Source organism: Cyclopterus lumpus, chromosome 12 (genome assembly GCF_009769545.1).
Source record: "Cyclopterus lumpus isolate fCycLum1 chromosome 12, fCycLum1.pri, whole genome shotgun sequence".
Classification (NCBI taxonomy): Eukaryota; Metazoa; Chordata; class Actinopteri; order Perciformes; family Cyclopteridae; genus Cyclopterus; species Cyclopterus lumpus.
In genome coordinates, this window is record NC_046977.1 from 18,241,305 (window position 1) to 18,263,425 (window position 22,121).

General features: G+C 40.4%; 1 protein-coding gene across 1 annotated transcript; it reads right to left on the reverse strand.

Annotated features, from left to right (window-relative positions):
- Positions 1-2,619: 2,619 nt before the first annotated feature.
- st8sia3 (ST8 alpha-N-acetyl-neuraminide alpha-2,8-sialyltransferase 3) lies at positions 2,620-18,024 on the reverse strand. Its single transcript, XM_034547063.1, has 4 exons — positions 17,771-18,024; positions 7,805-7,924; positions 6,180-6,737; positions 2,620-3,685 (listed from the first exon to the last, which is right to left on the reverse strand). Exons 1-4 carry the CDS (start codon positions 18,022-18,024, stop codon positions 3,397-3,399), a joined length of 1,221 nt encoding a protein of 406 aa, XP_034402954.1. The 3' UTR covers positions 2,620-3,396.
- Positions 18,025-22,121: the final 4,097 nt, after the last annotated feature.

Here is a 22,121-nt window from a genome sequence, read left to right on the forward strand (position 1 = left end):
ACGTCATGTAAATTAAAGGTACAAAAAAAAGTTATGCAAAAATTTGCCCTGGCTTGGATTTTAACACAGGTCTCCCGGTCACAAGGCGAATGCTTAATCTGTTAAACCACGGATCAGATGAAAAAATGTGATCCGTTCGCATCTAAGGAGAAGACATTATTGTCTAAAACTTGTCATTTTATTTTTTTAGTAGGTGTTCCTATGACAATTTCGAATGTTTCTTCATGTAAATGTGTTCAGGCCTTGACTGGCATCATGCATGATTATTTTTGGAAGGATTGGATCAGTGAAAGCAACAGTCTATATCATAACAAAACACAGAAAGTGGGCGTTTATTGGGGTCCACATAACGTCTTCTAACTAATCATCCTTAAGGCCTTCAGATCATCCTGGAAACAAGATTGAAGTCGATTGGATCCTTTTTGTGGGAGAAAACCTTAAATGTATAACGGCGAAAAGTGACAAAAACAAGCAAAAAAGCATGTAGGAGAAATGGCCAATTATGTGTTTTTCACAAAATTCAAAATGGCGGAAAATCTAAGTAGGCGGAGCTTAGGGGTCTGAGAGGCTTTTTTGTAGAGCAGGTGGACATGTGTGAAACATTTCAAGTCAATCGGACATTCTGGGTGAGGGGTGTCGCCGGTCAAACTTTGAGGGGGTGCTAGAGAGCAATTTAAAAAAAATGTGACTCCTTTATCATACGTCTATTTTCACCAAGCCTGACAAGCTTGCCAAATTTGGTGACTTTTACAGCCTGATAAGTACCCCCAATATGCGCCCAATGTTCTAAAATAAAAAGCGTAATAATAATAAGAATCCTAGCAATTTCAATAGGGTCCTCTTGGACTGACTTCGTCAGTCGCTCGGACCCTAAAAAGAATATCTGTGTGAATGGAGCAAATAATTACTATGGGCAGTGATGTAGAAGAGGTGGGTGTACTAAGTAGATGGGAAGGTTACTGAGGAGAAGAAGTGAGTATTCTCTCCTATATATTCCAATGGCTTTTTGCTGATGGGTGGGTATACTGTAAACCCACTGGAAAAAAAGGTGGGTATACCATATACACTGTAAAGTAACCCATCTAACGCTAATTCATTTTCAAGACACACAAAAATGGGGGAAAATAATCAAAAACATTACCACAAAGTAGAAGAAAGAAATGGCAGCATACTGGCTGAAAGTGAATCTTCCTGATAAGTTGCATAGTGCTGGCTACACAGCCAGCTAGCTAACATTAGTAATCTTTACAAAGAAAGGCTGTCACTTTTAAAACATTTACTCAAATACATTTGAGCGCAACCTGGCATTGATGTTTGTTCGTGGTGCCTCTGCTTTTTTCCAACAGTGACTCTTCAGATTGGTTGCCAAGGTAGTTTGTACGGTTTATGAATCCAGAAAGTGGCCCTTCCTTTATCTGCAATTTTGCCATGTAGGTGTAGAATCAACATCCTTCTCTGTGCTTCTTCTCGTCTGTTAAAGATGTCTCATGGACACACAATCTGACTCAGTCTTTATACAGATTGTGGTTGTGCTAGATGTTGCAGTGGTAAAGTGTTAAATTGTACCGGATGCTAAATAGCCCCGGCTCTGATAGTTTATACATTAATTTACTCTTGAGCAGTGCCATAGAAAAGGTTCTGCGGAAACCTCAGACTCCTCTTAGCTTTAATTGGCAAACAATTAATGACTTGCTGGTGAAGAAAGTGGAACATTTAGCAGCTAAAGAGACAGGTATATTTCTCCCAGGAGTTGGTGGAGACTGAAAATAGAGCTTAAAGAGAGAAAATACTGGACGCAAAAAAACTCAAATTATGTTAATGTTCCTCTGTGTCTGCTTGGATGTGTAAATATGAAACTTCATAAGGTGATAACATCTTAAAAGTTTTAACTGCAAATTTAAGAATAAACCGACTGATACATGACAAATAAAATATTTTGATATACCTGTGACTAAATGTTTATGCATGTGACTTATCTATGGTTATTGTATTTCAATTTGTGCACTCATTGTAAGGTATTAAAGCTTCTGCCACATGCCTAAATTGAATGGAGCAATGGAGCAAACACAACTGCCCTGTTCTCTTCTGGACTGTTCCTGGTAGGTCCCAATGTTTTGACATCCAATAAAGGTGACACACCAATGGTCTTTTTTATGACAGGGAAGTCATGTGCTGAAAGCTACAGAGGAGGATCAGCGCCACATGTGTAAAATGTATTTTAGTTCTGAATTTAAAGTCAGAATGAGAGAGTTTGAAGTCGGAATTTAAAAAAAAACAATATTTCTGAGTTTGAGGACAAAGTCAGAAGTCTGACTTTAATCTCAGAATTGTGACTTTAAACTCAGAACTAAAATGCATTCTTCCCTTGTAGCCAAAGCTCAAATATTTTTTGTGCGTAGCCCTCATCCTCTACCTTAGTAATCAAAGTAGTGATTAGCTTGATTTGAAATATGCCAATATCACTGAAATCACAATATCACTCCTTCCCAATGGCCCTGCCTCCTTCTCTGTACCTCCTGCCTCAAAGGTGCGGCCTCATTGGTCCGGCTTCCTTCGCGATGCCTCCTGCCTGGTGGGCCAGCCTCCTGCCTCCGTGGCCCTGCCTCCTGCCATGTGATTTTAGGCTATACAAAATAAACTGAATTTAATTTAATTTAATTGTTGGTGGTCGCTTCAGGTACTAGTGATATAATGAAATATGATTCAGGAAGTCCACTTTGAGTAACTGATTCATACTTTTGAAGGGTTATCAGATGCCAAAACACTGCACTGCACTTTATAACAATTCATTTGAATTTGAATGAGGATTTGACAAACTAAGGACATTTTCAGGCTGAAAAGCAATTTGCGGTTTCAGATATTGGATCGACTAACTCAGCACGTTGCTGCGTGGTGCCGCGTAAAATTTCAGCAAAGATTTAGCCAGGTTTAACTTTTCCGTTTTCAGAGCATCCCTACATCAGAATCCAAACTGCATCAACCTCATAGAACTGGAGGGGGGATCTACCTTCTTTGACTCAGCGTTTGTGTCAGTCTGATTTGTAGTCGCAGTTCGAAGAATAACGAGCGATTAAAAACACCATGAAGCAATTCAAGATTGTGATATTCTGCCATAAAAACAACGTTGCCCAAAAAAGTCCATCCGCAGCCACCTTTTCCAAAACCATAGTCGTCTTTAGATTCTTGAGAAGTAAAAAAACAATCGACTCCTGTCACTTGAGCAGTTCGTACAAACGGTTAGTCCCACTTTGGGTTTGAAAAGAGTTTAGGAACCCATTGCACCGACCACTGACCATAATGAACTCTACCCTCAATTGCCTCGTCATTTCGACAACTGTCGCCCCTGGAAAAGCGCTGGAAAGGAGTCCGAAAGGAGCGCCGCACCTGCTGCAGTCTTTAGCCCAAAGCACAGTGGGAGAGGGAGAGCTTCAGCAGTCCCTCCGTGTGCATCTTGTAGAGCAGTTTGAACTCGGCGGGGAGCTGGTGGGACTCCTGCCATTTTGTGGTGAACTTGGTGCCCTTCTTGTCGTAGTAGTGGTACGGCAGCTCCTTCCCCGTGTTGGGGTCCCAACCGAAGGGCCAGAAGCCGTACAGGTGGATCTGGTCGCACATGGAGGACGCCAGCGTGTACATCAGGATGCCGGTGCTCAGGCGCTTCGGCGACAGCTGCTTGGTTTTCCAGTAGCTGTTGAGCACAAGTGAGGAGAACATTTTTCAACGTGGAGTGTTAGATTGCATTCAGACTAAATCAGGCATTGTGGCAAAAATGCTAGTCCTCCCATTCATTTGAATGTGGGTAGTTCCACCAGAGAAGGAGTGGGGGTGGAGGATTTCCAAGGTGACTCTCCAACAAACAAACGGAAAATAACTTTGTGGATTGTATGTTGTGGAACTTCACTGGACTACTGCAAGACCAGATCCCACCATCTTAATGGACTGTCATGAGATAGCGTAGGTTCTACAGAATGCTTCCAGACGTTATTATTTTTGGCCATGATTAATTTGATTTACATTAATAATAATCCATTTCATTTATATAGTGCTACTCAAAGAGACTTTACATGTTACATTCATACACCGTAGACACAGCTACAGGGAGCAATTCAGTCTTGCTCAAGGACACATCAACTAGAGCGGGGATTGAACTACCAACCCCCTGATTGAAAGATGTACCTGACCCATAGTCGCCCCGATATGGTGGTATACGCAACAAATAGTGTCTCTTTATATACTTTTTACTGACATTGTGAAAGGGAAGAGCCTTTCTGCATGTTTTCGTAGCTTTCAGGCATTTATGGTTTGCAGTGTCTGTCCATACCATGCGGCAACCTTCGGTTCTGCTGAATGAAGCCGATGTAGAAATGTCTCAAAACGTACATTCTTCTTCACTGACCAGCAGGGGGCGAGTCTTTTGGATGCAAAAAGAATTTGGATTGTATTGAAGTCTATGGGAAAATGAGCGTACTTCTCTCTTGATTTATTCCCTCATTGTAAACATGAGTTTATGGTTTCAATCTTTAGTTTCAAGTCTTTTTCAATACAGCATGATGTTCATTTAGTAAATTATTGTCATATTTTAGAGTACAATAGACCATAAAGCGACAGGTCGCTGCCGGTACCAGAGTCGTATACGACATATCGACGGCACTCCTCCCAGCACTTTCCAACCCTTTATTCAGAAAATGCACAGGTAACAGGTACCTTAAATTCCGGACTATAGAGCGCACCTATCTATAGGCCGCACCTGCAAAAGAAAAAAGAAATTGTACATAAATAAGCACGTCTATAAACCGCAGGAAAAGGGGGCGTGGCTTGTCTCTGTGGCTTGTCTCGGTAAAAACAGTTATTTCCGCCGTTCATCATCAACGGAATAAATAACCACTAGTTCTGCTTTATACTTGTTATACCATAAACGTCGGAACATCTAACGCACTGGTGTTTGGGTTTATAACATCACCCGTAGGCTCACATAGCTCAGGGAATTTCACCGACGCCGTCTCGATAATTTCCGCTTCCAGCGCTGTCGGAGCAGCAGCATGCAAGCCGGCAGGAAGGGGGAGGGGGCGTGGCTTGTCTCCGTAAAAACAGCCGTTCACCACCGGGGAAATAACCGTTAGTTCTCGCACAACGTTACAGCTCTCTCCGATGGTCTTTGCTCTACCGGCTTTTTTTTTGCTCCGCTCTCAACTCAACTTTTTTTTTTTATACTCAAACATCTCCGAGTCTTATTAGGTGGCATAATAATCGCACGACACAATGAATCGATAATGCAATTCGTTGCCAACTATTTTAATAATCGATTTTAATCGATTTTATCGATTCGTTGTTGCAGCCCTAGTTGACAGCAATGATTTCACATGGTTAAATCTGAGAAAAAAAACAACCTAATTTGACCACTGCTGATGTTTTTTATCAGGCAATCCTGCTCTGCAGAATCACAGAGGGGGGACTCTCCAAACTGGCCTCAACACTACCACCTCCAAAGAGTTCTTGAGGTGCTGAAAGCCGACTGAGCTGCTTGAACGTGGTAATTCTTCCAGAGCAGGTAGGTTTAATGGGATTGGTGAAGATTAGGCTACTGTATGAGCGGCCTATTCTGCTGCAACAACACTAAGCACCAGACTTAAATCCCTCTCCACACATACATACACACGTACACACACACACACACACACACACACACACACAGTCCCAGCTCTGTGCCATACCTTTCACTAAATAGCTGTTTCCTTATAATCCGGCTTTGGCGCCTGAACCTCCAATTTGCAGTATAAAAGTAACGCTCAATACAATGCAACCGCACTACCTAGAGGACAGAGATGAGGATGTAAAATGGACATAAAAATAGAGCAAGAGAGAGACCGATGGACAGTCTAACAGGTTTTTACCGAGAAACAAATATGGAATATATGTGCTTCCTTTTTTAGTAGACAGCATTGCCCATCTTCACCAGGTGTTTAATTGTGTGCAAGACAAGCAGAACATTTACTGAGGTGAACATAGTTAGAAATGCACAGAGGCAAGTCTGATAGCTCCGCCTACCTAATTTGCGATTTGAGATCTGATCCTAGTAGTGGCAGACCGAGGAGAACCAGAACACTAATCAATACTAGGTGTAAATGCTCAATATTAACAGATGGGATCTTTGTTAATGTACTGCAGTCTTACGAGTGTTTTACCTGTTGACATACTGCATGATGTTTCCGGGCCAGGCCAGCTGGACCTTCAGCTGACCTCGATGTTCCACGAAGAAGTCGACCAACGTCCTCGTTACAGTGGCCGACGTGTGGAAGAAAAACGCCGGGATCCACAGGATGACGCCATCAAGCTTCTTCAGGCTAAGGAAGAAGTTGTTCCTGTCCTGCACAGTCAGTAAATTGTTGTAGTATTTCTCCAGGATACTGGGGTTAAAGGTCGTCATGTTGGTCCGCCGCCCGACGTCCTTCCTAAAGATCTCGGTCGGAGCGAAGTTGCATCGGAAGACAAAATCAAACTTCTCGATCTGGGCGCCGCAGTGCGAGCCTGTCAGGATGCCGCTGTTGCCGATCACTGCGCAGACGTTGTAGTGCTTGTTGAGGATCGGCGAGGCCTCGGGGAGGAGCGAGCGGAAGTTCTCGCCGATGGAGAAGACATACTTGTGACTGGAGTAGTCGTAGTGCATCAGCTGTCCGATTTGGACTGAGTCTCTTGTCAGTGTGAAGTTGTGGGGGATGTCGATGTATTGAGAGATCTCGTTTCTGCAAGACATTTTTGTAGACACAATAATAGCAATACCTATGCAGTATAATGGTGTTGGATTGTGGTGTTGGATTGTAATGTAGGTTGTTCAAGGTGGACAAAAAAACATGAACCACGTCCTGAAAATAATTGGAAAAATGTTACGTTTGCGAAACCTGCATTGAAACATTGGCTATTTTGAATGAATAGATATCAAAGTTATAGGTTCAGTTACCAAAATGACAAACAAATATGAATACAATGATACTATATTGTCCAATTTGAGATATTTGCATCATTGTATGCATGAATAAATGTTTGACCCTTTAACATTAAATCTTTTATTTTGTTAAGCGTGACTGCTCTTTAATGTTGCTTATCAAGGAATATAAGCTTATTTTTCAGGTCTGTTCAGTGTATGGTACAGTCACAACTCTGGATGAGACAGTTGGCACAGTGACCATGACGAAATGTAAACGTAATAATGACAAACAGTGGATTAAAGGAAATAGCCTATGGGGGTTTTACATTTAGTGCTGTACAGATCTCATTAACTATAAACACAGTATAACATCAGTTAATACCAGTTGTGCATTTAAATCTGCATTAAACATGTTTAATGTGCAGATTAATTAGACTATTGATGTTGATTCAGTTGTTCTCTTGTATTGTTCTTCACCCTCTGTCCCCCACAAAGCTGATAAAACCCCATTTGTGAGCATTTCATTTTGTTAAATTTGTCATCTGATGATCCATTTATCTGAACAGGATATCAGCTCCCTGGTTGCACCCAAAATATGTCTGCTTTTACCGGGACTTCCACTTGACGCGTCAAAGCTGACTTGAAACTTGAATTGGACCAGCCCTCAAGGACAGTAGACTTGAGTTAAGACTGGCTTTTGTCAAGACTGAAGACACATGCTTGTCTCGACTAACTTGAGAATTGTCTTGGGCTTGCTTTGGTACGACTAGAGAATTGACATGACACACTGACCTTAACTAAACCTAAGGCTCCAATTTGACTGACTTGAGAGCATGGCGCTTCAGAACAGCCAACAAAGAACCCACCACAGACAGAGTAACCTACTTCAGCTGAAGAAAAGCAGAACTGTTGTAGGTCCATTTCGAGGAGTTTTGCAGGTCCTCGCTCAGAGCGTTGGTCAAAGGAGTGAAAGCTGGATCCAGATACTTCAACGCCAGCTGGGAACTACACAGATGAGGAAGACGAAGGGGAGACACAGAGGTTAACCCAGTCTTCAGGTGTTCAGGAGGTCAGCTTCATCTACTTGCACATGTTTTGAGCATTTTAGCTCTTTTAATATATATCCTGAAATACAAGCAGTCAGGTTATAAACAAGCCAATACCATAGCAATATTATTGTGACCACATTATTTTGAGTTGTGGACAAAAAAATGTAAATCTACAACAATTCACTCTAAATAGAGATGGAATTGTACACTTTTCTTGCATCCAAGCAGCAGCAATGATGCTATTGTGTTTAATGTCTTGCATGTAAATTTAAACTTGATAGTGAGATCACCAGACCACTCCTATTTCTTGATGCTGACTGGGCTCTGCAGGAAATGAGTGACAACTGATATTTGAGAATCAATACCACGGCCTCCAAATAAAGCTGTTTGATTCAGCAAATATGTGGGGGTTTTGTTCCTTTAGGAAACGAGCTGCAGTGCAAAACAGATTCTGACACTTTGATTCAGCCCTCTTGTCTATAATCAAATCAACCCAGCATACTGTGGGAAGATGAGCAATAAGGAGTTTTGTCCATCTTAGCAAGTTGTCATAATTCATTTGAGACTCTGTATGTAGAGTGAAACTTAAACCCTTTAACCAAATTTGGTTTAATTTTCCTTCACTTTCGAGATGATTTGAAAACTGACCACATCTTGAAATTAAACCTTGTTTACCGCATTTCAAGACATTTAAACTCTATGAGAAATCCAATGAACTCCCCCCATTGGTACATTTGATCTAATTTAAAGACTGAACATGTGGTCTATCTACTTGATAAGATTAACTGTTTTTTTTGCAGTGCAAGAAGCCCCAACACTTCCAGTGCTACAAGTGAAAATATAAAAAACAAGACTTAACCAGGAGATTACCAGTGTAATCATTTACTTCGCATTTTGAATGCATTTGACTCTTTCTTGTCTCCTGGAGCAACATTCTGTCCAATATTCAAGATGTGTTTAGCTTAGCTTAGCACAAAGAAGCAGAAGAAAACTGATTGCCTCGATCTATCAAAAGAATCAAAAGAATTCACCTTTCAACAACTCCAATGATTTACTTGCATTTTGTTTGTTGAGCTGGTGTAGAAATATTATGTTGAAAATTAAACATTGTGGTTTTTGCAGTATTTGTTGACCAACAACTGCTGGGTACAATGACTGAACCTAACATCTCAAAAGTCCTGTCCTCATGGTGGAATCACCAAGTTTGAGATCCGTCTCAAACTCAGAGGCAGACTAAAGCAACAAAAGAAGAATTATATTCTTCTTTTGTTGCTTTAGACCTGATGTATTTTTTCCGACATTAAAGTTAATATGAGGTGTGTACATTTAAAAAACTGTTAAGGACCCTTTTTCTCAACTGGAGCTCTGCTTTGTAGGGGTGTTAATACATATATGTAATATATGTAGGTAATTTGTGTTATTTTCATCTGCCTGCTGTCATGTAGGTAGTAACACTTTAGAAGGACTAAGACGACAGCCCAACACATGGGGAGGTTGTGTTTTCATCATATCTCATTAAGTTTTTTAGAAATTCCTGAGTGTCTGAAATGTCCAGGTTTCATGTGATATCCGCTCAGTATTAAATTAAATTAAATTCAGTTTATATAGCCCAGTATCACAAATTACGAATTTGCCTCAGAGGGCTTTACAATCTGTACACATACAGAACCTGTCACATACCCTGTCGCAGGACCTCACATCGGATCAGGAAAAACTCCCAAATAATAGAAAAAACCCTTTCAGGGGGAAAAAAACTAAAGATTAAAGCTATTAAAGCTACCTAGAACTCTGCAGAGTAACAAATAACTTTACTGAGAAGAGTTGTCTGTGGAGGTATTTATTTCCCCATTAGTTATGCTTTGTCTTTTGCTGAACACTGAAAACGATCTTTGCATTCGACTCTGGAAAAGATGGACAAAGAGAATTTTCACAATGGAAAGTGAATATAGATAGAGATCTTGCCTCTTTAACATCATCTTCAGCCTTAGATTAACATCAACATTTCAAGGTTTCAGGACAAGACGACTCTGCTATGGCAGACACAGCTGGTCAAATAGTATTTTGCGAGTCAGTTTGCATGAAGAGCGAAGTCGGTGGAATTTACTCAATCAGGACAGTTCAGACAACGGCAGTGAATTGAACACTGAGGAGGCTCATGCCAACATTCTGTGACTTATACTGTCCTGCATGCTAAACCCCACCTCTGTGATGCCCAACCAGTCTAAGACAAACCTTAAAAGAAGTATGCGTAAATACTGTTTGACCTGGATCTGATGTCAGTCAGACAACCAGCAGCAGCTTATTTTTGTTGTTGCATCGTTCGCCATCTTTGAAGCCAGTGAGGCTAAGCCAGAGAGGTGCAGTCCGGATCAGCATGATGTACTGTAGCTACCGACTTGAATTTTCCTGAAGAATACAGTGGGAATACTAACGTTGAGTATATTGCATTTGGGAAAGGATTCACTTTTATTAGACTTGGAACAGAATTTTTATTTTTGCTGGACATTTAAATCGAACACGTTCTCACTCCCAACTCGTCAAGTACCAACGCTCCGCTTCGAACTAGGATGCTCCAGTTAGCCCTCTAGCATCAGCTTTGGATGTGTCAGGGATAGCGTGTCAGTTTCCGTGTCAGACATTCATAGTGTCTTTTAAGAAAATAAACAATGTGAGCTTACTTAGTTTTTAAGTTTACTTATGCAAAAAACTACTTGGTTAGGCTAAGGAAACAGCTGTCTCCTGGGGGAAAATCCTGTGTTTGTTGGACGTGTCCGACCTACACGCAGAATGTCCCGCTCTTTATACTACGTCAGTTGCTCTGACCATCTAATAATTTAATGTTACTTTGAAAACATCTCCTTCAAACAAGAGTATTTTTCAGGCTTCTCGCAAAAAAAACCATATTTTTCAATGGTTTTACATTGGTATTGGTTTAAAGCCGAGTGCATCCCATACAGATGCTTAACGGTGCATCAGAGTAATTTACCACTTTAACCTAACTGGCATTTTGACAAGTTGGGAGAAAGAACGAGTTGTTTCAATATATTCAGAATTTTCTAAATATGCATGCAGAAGGAAAGATTCAGAAGATTTAAAAATAAAAATAAAACATTTTTGGGGCCTTAGGGAATCCCTAAATATGCAAATCATTCATGTTATTATCAAGGAATAGAACCGTAAACAAAAAATGTACTTGTGTCAAAGATAACTAAAAACTAATATATTACTGCAATAATGTAATCCAACAATGAGATTATGTGACACACTATTCTGTTCTGAAAAATACTCCACAAATTAAGATCTGAGAAAAATGGGAAATATATTTTGAAAAAATGTGTAAATTTTGTAATCTTCTCAATTCTATATTTCATGCTGTTTAAAATCCAACACCACACCCTCCAAAAGCCTTCAAGGTAAACGGGGTCATGGAGTCGTTGCTTTGTATCTTGTTAATGACAGAAACAGTTTGATGCTCAGTGTCAGACTGTTGATGAATAGATAGATAGTTGGTAGATAGATAGATAGATGGTAGATAGATAGATAAAAAAGATAGATGGATCAATCTCCCGTGAAAAAATATGAATATTAAAAGAAAAGAAAAGGAAAGACAGAGTAAATCCTTGTGTTTTGAATTCAAATGTCTGTATTCACCTCAGGTCAGGTTTGCGAGGCCTCTCGCTGCAGGAGGAATGTAAAACAAAAACAAAAGAATAAACTCAATCATATCTTCATCATCACCGGTGACTTTAAAATTACATTTATCTGACAGAGAGGAAAACCTAAAAGACTGTTTAATAGACTCTATAAAGACTTGGCATGCAGTGGTGCATTTTAAATACTTACTTGATATTACATTATTGTAACAATGAAACACTTATTGTAATATAATAGCTTTTATGGTTTTTGAACTATTTTATGCCATGAAATTTTGTTCAGACTTCATTTGAAATGTAATAATTTGTAAACGTTTTATGCAGCAACATCATTAGATGTGAATGTTAATTTTACCAATACGTTTAATTAATTATTTGATCAATTCCCTACAAAAAACGTACTAAATAACGTGCTAAACAAAGATTGATGTAAAGAGTAAACATTATACGTGCTAAACATCAACATGTCAGCATTGTCATTGTGAGCATGTTAGCATGCTGGCGTTAGCATTTATTTCAATGCACCACATTGCACAATAAATAAATAAATACGACCGCACATTGCGGTTGTGACGTACACACATCATCTCTGAAACATTTGTCGGTTATTAAAGTTTTTGGAACTTGTTTGATCTTCTGCATTTTGTTACCACTCAGACCCACCATCCTTCCAAATGTCATCATCCAAAATAGCATCTGATTCCCTTCGCCTCCCAAAAAGGATTTTACAATAAAGAAATTAAAGGATACGGCAATGAAGAATTACAAGATAGATTGTGGCAGGTGATTGCAGAACAGCTTATAATCGTGGTCGAGAAAAATGGGAAATATATAGTGATTGTGCTCTAGACAGCTAAATGGTAGCTCATTGATAATTTAATTCATACAACCCAGTTTGGGACTACTGTTATCCATTACAACTACGTAATTAATTCAGTTTTGTCTTGTAGTTTTCATAATGAAGAGAATAATAAAACTTTATGGAAATCCGATTTTTAGAGTCCAGTGTAAATTTGGGCCTGGTGGTGGTGCTAGGTCAGGGGGTCACCAGGATCATTTGGAATATATTCTTTGTATATGTAATCTGGCCCAAATCATTTATCAGAGGAAAGAAAGACCATCAAATGGACTCTCCATCAACTGGCTGCACCGCATTAAGAGCAAAACCAAAATGTCCCCACTCTCTTGATCATTAACTCTCATTCTACACTACCACAGCAGGAAACGTATATATAGATTTGTCAATGGGAGTGTTTTCCCTTGAAAATGCTGCTTTCCTTCCTTCACATCTAACTCACTCTGAGCGTGACCTTGGCCCGGCGGTGACAGCGAGCGAGGAGGAAAATGATTACGAGCGTGAAGAAAATGAATGCGGCTCTATGCTGTAAATTAGATCCAAGGGCGGCTTGCTGGCCTCCAGAACCTTCATCAGAACGACACCGTTTTAAGCATCAAACTCTGGATCTGACTGAACAAGTGAAGAACGACAAAGACTGATTAAATTATTTTAAATGGAGCTGTACTACAGTGGCCCAACTGTCCGACCTACAAGCAGAATGTGTATGTGAATAACTATGTGTGCGAGCATGAAGTGCGAGCATGAAGTGATATAAGATGTGTCACAACAGATGTCAATCAAACCATGACTTTGAAATTGAATTGCAAGAAGCACCTTTAGCCGAGAAGTGAATAGAAGTAGTAGTCTTCAATGACATGACAGTGCTGTATTGTTTTAAGTTTAAAAGGGGTGAATAGTTCTTCTATGTGACACAAACATTGCCAAGAAACAAATATGTATAAACTTTAATATCCTTACTCACGCTGCAAGAGGCTGCAGGGTGACATTCTTGACAATATTCTAAATCAGGTGCAAAATTATATTTTAAGATCACAAAAAAAACTTTAATTCTGTTTCCTTCTGGAACTGCCAACAGTTCCCCACCTAAAGACTGCATTCCCAGAAACTACCTTTGCCCTTTGATGAACGGAATGGTCTGTGATGTATTCCATGGCATTTTCAGGGAAAGACCCATCTAACCTCTCCAACATAAAGGACTCTGGAACAGCATGAATCAGCATCATGCACTAATTTGTTTGATTTTAACCGGCCCTGTCACCACTGCATCCGTAGAAAGGACATTTACTGCCCTCAAACTGATAAAAGCATATGCAATGAAAACAAAACAAAAGGACAACACTGACTTGTGCAGCATCCATAAAAGATATTTTGGATCAGCTTCATGACTGGCTATTCGAGAAATTCATCCAAAGTGGACAGGCTGGACTTTGTCTTCAAGTGATCGTCATTGGTGATTGATACTGAAATTGTATCGATCATTTTGCTAAAGCATCTCGTTGAACTGGTTGCATTTTGATTCCCCAGACTTGTTGCATATTGGTGTTATTGCATAACTGTTCTTGTTTTGATGTCAAATGAGAGAATCTGTTGCTTTGATCAGCAGGGCCAAGGCAGGAGGCATCAGACACAGCCAGGACCCTATGAGATGTGAAGTCACAAAGACTCCGGGGAGGAAGCAGAGTTAGTAAGGTGCAATGGAGAGATGTAAATTCATCCATAAGGAGAGAGAGAAGAGGAGATAGGTGCTCAGTGTATCCTAAAACGTCCCCCAGCAGCCTATAAGCCTATAGCAGCATATCTAGGGGCTCGACCAGGGCAAACCTGATTCAGCCCTAACTATAAGCACTATTAAAGAGGAATGTCATAAGTCTACTCTTAAATGAGGTGACTGTGTCTGTCTCCCGGACTGAAAGTGGAAGCTGGTTCCATAAAAGAGGAGCTTGATAACTGAAGGCTCTGGCTCCCATCATAATTTTGAAGACTCGAGGAACCACAAGTAGCCCCGCATTTAGTGAACGCAGCTCTCTAGTGGGGCAATAAGGTGTACTACAAGCTCCTTAAGATATGATGGTGCATCACCAATCAAGGCTTTGTAGGTGAGGAGAACTCCAGATTAACTGGAGGGATTTAAGAGACTTATTAGAGCAGCCTGATAATAAGGAGTTGCAGTAATCCAGTCTAGAAGTAACAAACGCGTGAACCAGCTTTTCTGCATCTTTTTGAGACAAGATGTTTAAATGTTACATAAATGAAAAAATGCAGTCCTTGAGATTTGCTTCATGTGGGAGTTAAAGCAAGTTGTATTAGGCTTTGAAGCTAATTTATACATACGGGTCCGTCACATGATGCCAAGCGGCCCCAAAAAGTACTTTTCCCCATAGACCTATATTAAAGAGATGTCTGTAAATAAAAGATACTTATTGTTTAGGTACATTTAAAACTTCCCATTATAAACAGTTTAATAACTTTTATTTAAATCGTATAGGTCCTATAAGTTGTAAAATGCACTAATAGCTGAATCCAGAATTATTCTCCTTCCTCCTTAATGTGCAGGAGTTCCAGACAAATGCTGGGCCAGAAGATCACTGGGAGATCTGGGTATTTTTACCTGAATTATATACTCTGAAGTCTAATTTTGGCTTCATGCAGCTCTGAGCAACTTTAATATCTAGGTTCCAACCATGGATGTAGCCTATAACTGTTCTTGTGCTGTAGAAATAGAATCCTGCCGGTGCTACTGTCTTCAGACCCTATAGAATATTATTGTTAGTGATATCTTTTTTCGAGGAGGTACTAAAAGGCCCAGTTTTGATTGGCCTTTTTTACCTCAATTAAAAAAGTTTAGTTTTTCAGTATCGAAGAAGTTTGAACAAATAATATAAATAAATTTAAAAGTGTAATTCTTAAATCCTTCACAGGAAATTACATCATAATGGGCCTAAAATAATTGTAAACATGTGAGCAAATGGACTCAAAGATACAGTGGAGCTGTGAGTGAACGAAAGTGACAGATGCCCTGTTTTCCTTCAGGCTTGTACACACTCCCACATTGACTGAGAAAACACACTGACATGTACATGAAGACCAAGTTTGTGAGGGCAAAGCTGTCTCCTCATTGTAAACACGAGTTTACGGTCTCAAGCTCTAGTTTGAAGTCTTCTTCAATACAGCATGATCTTCATTTAGTCAATTATGGTCAATTTAGAGTAAAATAGAACACGCTTTAGGGCGGGCTTACTGTGATTGACAGCTCGCTTTCACCACCAGAGCCGTATACAGCGTCTCTAAGTCACTCTGCATTCCAAATATGGTAACATCAGTTCATTGGTTGCCTTATTATCTTCTCCATATCCGATGGCATTTTAATCATAAAGAATTGTTCTAAAATAAGATTCAGCCAGTTCCAAATACTGTAACCTACATGCAAAATATATATGTAGCTGCTAGTAGTAATACCAATATGTATATGTGTCTTTCAGTACACTCAATTCTGATTGGCTACAGGGTGTCCACTGATTCCTGATAAAGAACACCTATTTACCACTATTTATTCCTACCGCAGAGGAAATATTTGTAATAATTTGGGCACAGCACTGGATAACTAGGTTGTCTTGTTCAACATAATTCAAATTATATTTACTATACGGGAACCGATTAGTAAAAACCTGGTAGTATTGATAAGGTCCGAAGTTATGGTTCCACTACCGGTATTTAGGAAGTTATGGAGTGAATTCTCCACGGACAAAAGCAGCGCTTCGAACTTCTGCTCTCTGTCGAGCTGAGGCTGCAGCCATGATACGGAACTGAATCGTATCGATGAAGAATACTGGTATCGATAAATTCCGAACAATACCCATCCCTATTTAACTAATAATGTGTCGTCATGGCAACACACTTTTTTTCAGTAAAGAACTTTCTTCCAAACTGTTGCAGCAAAGTGACACGGGCCTCCTATGAAACGCATTAATAATGAACGATGCCAAAAGCACACGTCTAACATTCACTACTGTACGTTTAATGAAGGAGCGAGGCCAAGGAAACAGAGTAAGAGCATTGTGATGGGCGAACGGGCGGAAAATCAAGTTTTCTTTTTAAAAACCATAACCAATAACCCAAACTTTTCTTTATTGGGGACTAACTTTTTAAACTTGGCAAAACAGGCCAAGAGCAGGTTTGAAACCTAAATTAACATTCCTAACCACCTTTACTGCCATATTCACATTGAATATTATCTTGAATGAGTAAACCAGCCACGTTGAAAAGATATATACGTTCAATAAATCACAAAGTTTTTTTATGGTTTAAGAAACGTTCACAAATGTTATGAACCTTAAATAACTTCAAATAAATGCATTAAAGCAGAGCTTACATGCTATCTTGTTCCTCTCATAAGTTAAACAAATTGAATGTAAGATAGCCTTTCATATTAGAACCAATGCTATAATTATTGCAACACTACAAATATTCTGGATTCCTCGTGTGGCTCAAAGGTGAACTGCAGATATGAATGTTGAACTATAAAGGACAATGGAAGACATTTATTTAGCAAACCTAACAGACATCTTCTGCGACCTGAGGGCCCCGACCCAGTCTTTGGGAAAGAATGTAGTTGAATTTAAGGAACTGTTTTAACAACATTATCATTGGATGTAAAAAACAACATTGTTATTCTGTCTGGCTATAGGTAGGACAAAGTTGGAAGCCCATTTGTTGTGTCTGATCCATCACTATGCTGCAGCATTACCATAGAATACTACTGTGTGGATCAAACCATAAAAACAGTCCCGAAACAAACACACACATGTTGTCTGCATATGTTTGGCCTCACAGTGTGCAAATGATGAGAGTGAGCATTTTAATACTTTGCGGTGTGGATTAACCAAACGATAGACAAATACTGCATGAGAAGCGCAGCAGCAGAGTCTGAGAGCTGCCAGGCCTCAGGCAGCAGAGGCCTCAATCTGAGGCGGATCACTGCTGCTCCTTTCGAAGAGGCAAAGTTTACGTATTCAATGGTTCGATTGCTTTACTCTTCCAGCTCAAACTGGGAAACTATAAATATATATAAACACATATACATATATAAACAGTAAAGAACATAATTTATGAGGATTTAAGACAATTAATGAAATGGCACATTCGACTCTCACATTCAGCTGTTTCTTTCTACCCTGTCAGCATGTGCACACCTGAATGCACTAAAAATAACATCCAAACACTCAGCTGATCCGATGCTCCCAGCTGTCTACAGCTCTACAGCCGGGCCTCCCCCACCCCACCCGGAACTCACCGAAACCCCGCGTGGAACATGGACATCCTGGGTCCTCCGTTCGGTCCATATCTCGGGGTGCTGAGCAGAAAGTCTTTCTTGATGGACACATAGCTGATGAGCGACAGGATGAGCAGCGCTACGCTGAACATGACGAGCCCCAGCGCGCTGACGATCCGCACCATCCTGCCTCTCTGTGGACACCGGCACCCCCCGACCAGAGGATCACCCGCCGGCCAGGACGAGGAGACGGCGAGCACCCAGGCGCACCGCATCAGCGGTAGAGCGAGGGGCGTGGACGCGGAGTCGACGACGACGGTGCGCGCTTCACGTGGATTTCAGAGGCCATGCGGGGGTGAGGAGGAAGAGGAGGCGGAAGAGATGCGGTGGCGCGGAAACGCATGGGCGGCGAACAGAGGGCGCAGAAATGCAAAAAAAAGGTCGGCCTGACAAACGTGGACGCGCGAACCGCGGATTTATCGGCGCGTTTTAATAGATGCCACGGAGGCTGCGGAGTCCACGCGTGCAGCTAGGAGTGGAGCGCGGGAGGCCGCGTGTTTTGCAACCGATCTCATGACCTAATATAATGAGGCGAGGAGGTTGCGACGCGTCGGGGATGAAAACGACGCACGCAGGAAGAACGCAGAGTGTGACGCATTCGCCGTCCGCGCATCGCAGAGGATGGAGGACGAGGAGGACGAGGAGGACGAGGAGGGCGGGGGGGTTCTTGGAGGTTGGTTTTGTTTTCTGCAGGCTCAGATCACAGCCGGTGTAAGGGAAGAGAAGATGGTGGCGTCCGGCGGATGCTGCTCCCTCTCCTCATCTGCATCATCCGCGTCTCTCTCTCTCTTCCTCCTGGGGTAGTCTAATTAATGAAAGCGGTGCGTGTCGCTTTAAGTAGAGGGGACTCTTGTATTGCGGTAATCAGATGAACCGCAGCAGCAAGCAGCATCCGCTCATGTGTCCTGGCGGAGTCAGAGAGACGTTGAAGAGGGGGGTGTTTGTTTTGTACAGCAAAAGGCCTCTATGTTGTTTCCTGTGATTTATTTTTTTAACAAAATCTGACTTTAATATAATATGTTCTTTTTTATGAAATGCCTGTTTAGAAGTACAATATGAACTGCAGCCCTAAAACAGTTTATAATAATAATTAGTAAATGGTAAATTAAACTTATTTCACTTTAAACAAAAATGAATAGTGTTTAATGATAGTAATGCTGTAATTTATTAGTTAATTGTTGCACATGCCCATCATTTATACGTTTTTGTGTATGATCACCAAATGATTTGTAAGTAGTGCAGGCAGGTTTGGAACATTTCAAACCCATTCTGCTGGGTTTCATTTTGCAATAATGACCCGCTCAGTATACATTATCCCTTACATATAACAGAAGACAAATATTGATATACTCATATTTCTAATAGATGTATGAGACATTGTTATTGATAGTTCTAATAATTGAGGGCCTGCAGGATTGTTGTTTATCAGCTCAGTTAAGAGCACTGTGAAGCTAATTGGGAGGATGCTGAATTCTGCCCATTCCAGCAGTTCCATTCTATGAGCCACACTTCGTCCCAGCATTGTGGGGTTACAGACATTACATATTATTACATAAGTAATGGATCCAACTTGGCAAACTAAAGCTGTCAGGCATTTTACATGAAAAATGTTTGAGAACACATGCCGTTTGTTGTCTTTTAGCGTGATATTGCACACAAAGTAGTGGCGCAATGTTAGAATAATGACTTCAGTTCAAAGGGTAGGCTATAACATTTTGAGCCAAATCAAACAACTAAATGCTTCTTGTCACAGCGCATTGCTACCAGATGAGTGACAACTTTGTTCGGCTTATTTTCTGTAACCAGTTTAGCATTAAAGCCTGGTGGAATTTTCCACTTTCCTTTATTTGACTGGCACTTCAGTGTGCTTTGCCTTTCTTTATTTTTACTTTATTGCACTTCTCTTGACTGCATGTCACTGCATCTCATTTCACTGGTTAGTACTTAATGTAGCCAAACTTAACTTTTCTTTATTAGGGTCCTCGTGACGACTTCAGCTAACAATGACCATGACTTGAAATTTGGTACACATGTCCACTTGGACCTGCTCTACAAAAAAATCAATGGTGGTCATAAAATGCGCCTTATCAGATTTCCCGCCATTTTGAATTTTGTAAAAAACACGTTTTTTCCATTTTCTCCTAAACGCTGGGACCGATTGTTACACAATTTTCAGTAGTTCATTATTGGTTCAATGTTATAAAAAGCTTGTTGATATGTCTTTGCGTTCAGAGGATATTAACCAATGAACTTCTAATGTCACGCCGGGGCACTAATGAGAGAACCCAAATGCACGACCCGAGGCAGAGAGGAAAGTTCACAAGGATTCCTTTATTGATAAAGGTAATATTGCAACAGGATAGAGTCTCTGGAGAAGGACCGCCGAAGGTTCTCCCGATGTAACTGGGGAGGGACTGAGACCGGTCGGCAAGGCTCTGACCCGCTGTGGTGAGAGCAGCTGTCTCACTCAGGGGAGAGTAGAATCGTCAACGTAAACAGTCCAGGGTCATTCACAGGAAGGCAGTCAAACTCGGCAGAGGTACAGGCAGGGATCGGGCTTACTCGGAAACGAAGGGACGTCGGAATCAGAACAGGATATCAGGCAGGAAAAACGCTGGTAAGTTGACTCACAGGTGAAGAAAAACGAACTGGCAACGAGACAAGTGAAGCACAGAGTATATATACACACTGGGAGGGGAGTTAACGAGACACAGGTGAAACACATCAGGGCAGGGAGAGGTAATCACATATGAGGAAGTAAAGACAGCAGACATGACACAGGAGGATGATTTCAAAGTAAAACAGGAAGTGACAAGACAACAAAAATAAAAGCACTACCGTCTAGTGACGGTTGTGACATCTAAGGGGTGTGGCCTAATATTTAAAGACACATAACTTCCAAATTACTTGACCTATACTCACCAAATTAGTAGCATATGTCCACATTGCATCCCTTAACGTTCCCTAATTTTTTCAGAATATTTGAACATTAGGGGGCGCTGCAGTCAATCGCCATTTTTAGCCTTTTTACTTTTACTTTACTTCATTGCAATGCACTCAAGTAGATCTAGTAATGTGCAATGAAGAGACATAAAGAGAAGAGGAGAGAGAAGCTCAGTGTATCCTAAAACGTCCCCTAGTAGCCTATAAGCCTATAGCAGTATATCTAAGGGCTGGACCAGGGCAAACCTGAGACAGCCCTAACACTTGTCACTGTATTGTATTGCACTTCACTTTACTTCCTTGCAATGCAATACACTACACTGCATCTCACTTCACTGTTTCATACTTTATTTAGCTTTCTTCAGTTTGCTTTACTTCACCTCAATACACTTCACTTCATTACACATTGCTGTACAGTACAGAGTGAGGAGGCCATTTCACTTTGCTTCACCTCAATTTGTTGCACTGCATGCAAACAGCCAACGATGGAGTTTATTGCCACACAGATTTGACATCATTGTTATAATACAGTGCTGCTGTCAGAGAGATGAGTCCAGAGGAAATGATAGAGTGCCTACAACAATAATCAATTGGGTAACACAGAACAACTAAACAATTTCTTAAAACTACACTGTAAAAAAAAAAAGTGTAAAATATACGGTAAAATACCGGCAGCTGAGTTGCCAGTACTTTACCGTAAAAAATAAAGGACACCGTATAATACATTACGGTATGTTTTTGTAAAAACAGCAGTTCTACTGTAAAACTAATTAAAGTATTTGTCAGTGAAAAATACAGTATAACTGTATAATATATTACGGTACTTTATTGAAAAGTTAATGGTGAATTACCGGCAGCTGTGGTTGCCAGAGTTTTACCGTAAAAAATAAAGTGACACCGTAAAATACATTACGGTATGTTTTTGTAAAAACAGCAGTTCTACTGTAAACCTAATTAAAGTATTTGTCAGTAAAAAATACAGTATAACTGTATAATATATTACGGTACTTTATTAAAAAGTTAACGGTGAATTACCGTCAGCTGTGGTTGCCAGAGCTTTACCGTAAAAAATTAAGTGATACCGTAAAATACATTACGGTATGTTTTTGTAAAAACAGCAGTTCTACTGTAAACCTAATTAAAGTATTTGTCAGTGAAAAATACAGTATAACTGTATAATATATTACGGTACTTTATTAAAAAGTTAACGGTGAATTACCGGCAGCTGTGGTTGACAGAGCTTTACCGTAAAAAATAAAGTGACACCGTAAAATACATTACGGTATGCTTTGTAAAAACAGCAGTTCTACTGTAAACCTAATTAAAGTATTTGTCAGTGAAAAACATAGTACAAGACTGTATAATATAT

Excerpts from the sequence above, each read along its gene's own strand:
- st8sia3 (XM_034547063.1), bottom strand. The coding sequence starts at position 18,024 with ATGCGGTGCGCCTGGGTGCTCGCCGTCTCCTCGTCCTGGCCGGCGGGT. Across the intron at positions 6,738-7,804 it reads TCTGCTTTTCTTCAGCTGAA|AAACGAGATCTCTCAATACA; the intron begins GTAGGTTACTCT and ends AATGTCTTGCAG. Across the intron at positions 3,686-6,179 it reads ATCATGCAGTATGTCAACAG|CTACTGGAAAACCAAGCAGC; the intron begins GTAAAACACTCG and ends TGTGCTCAACAG.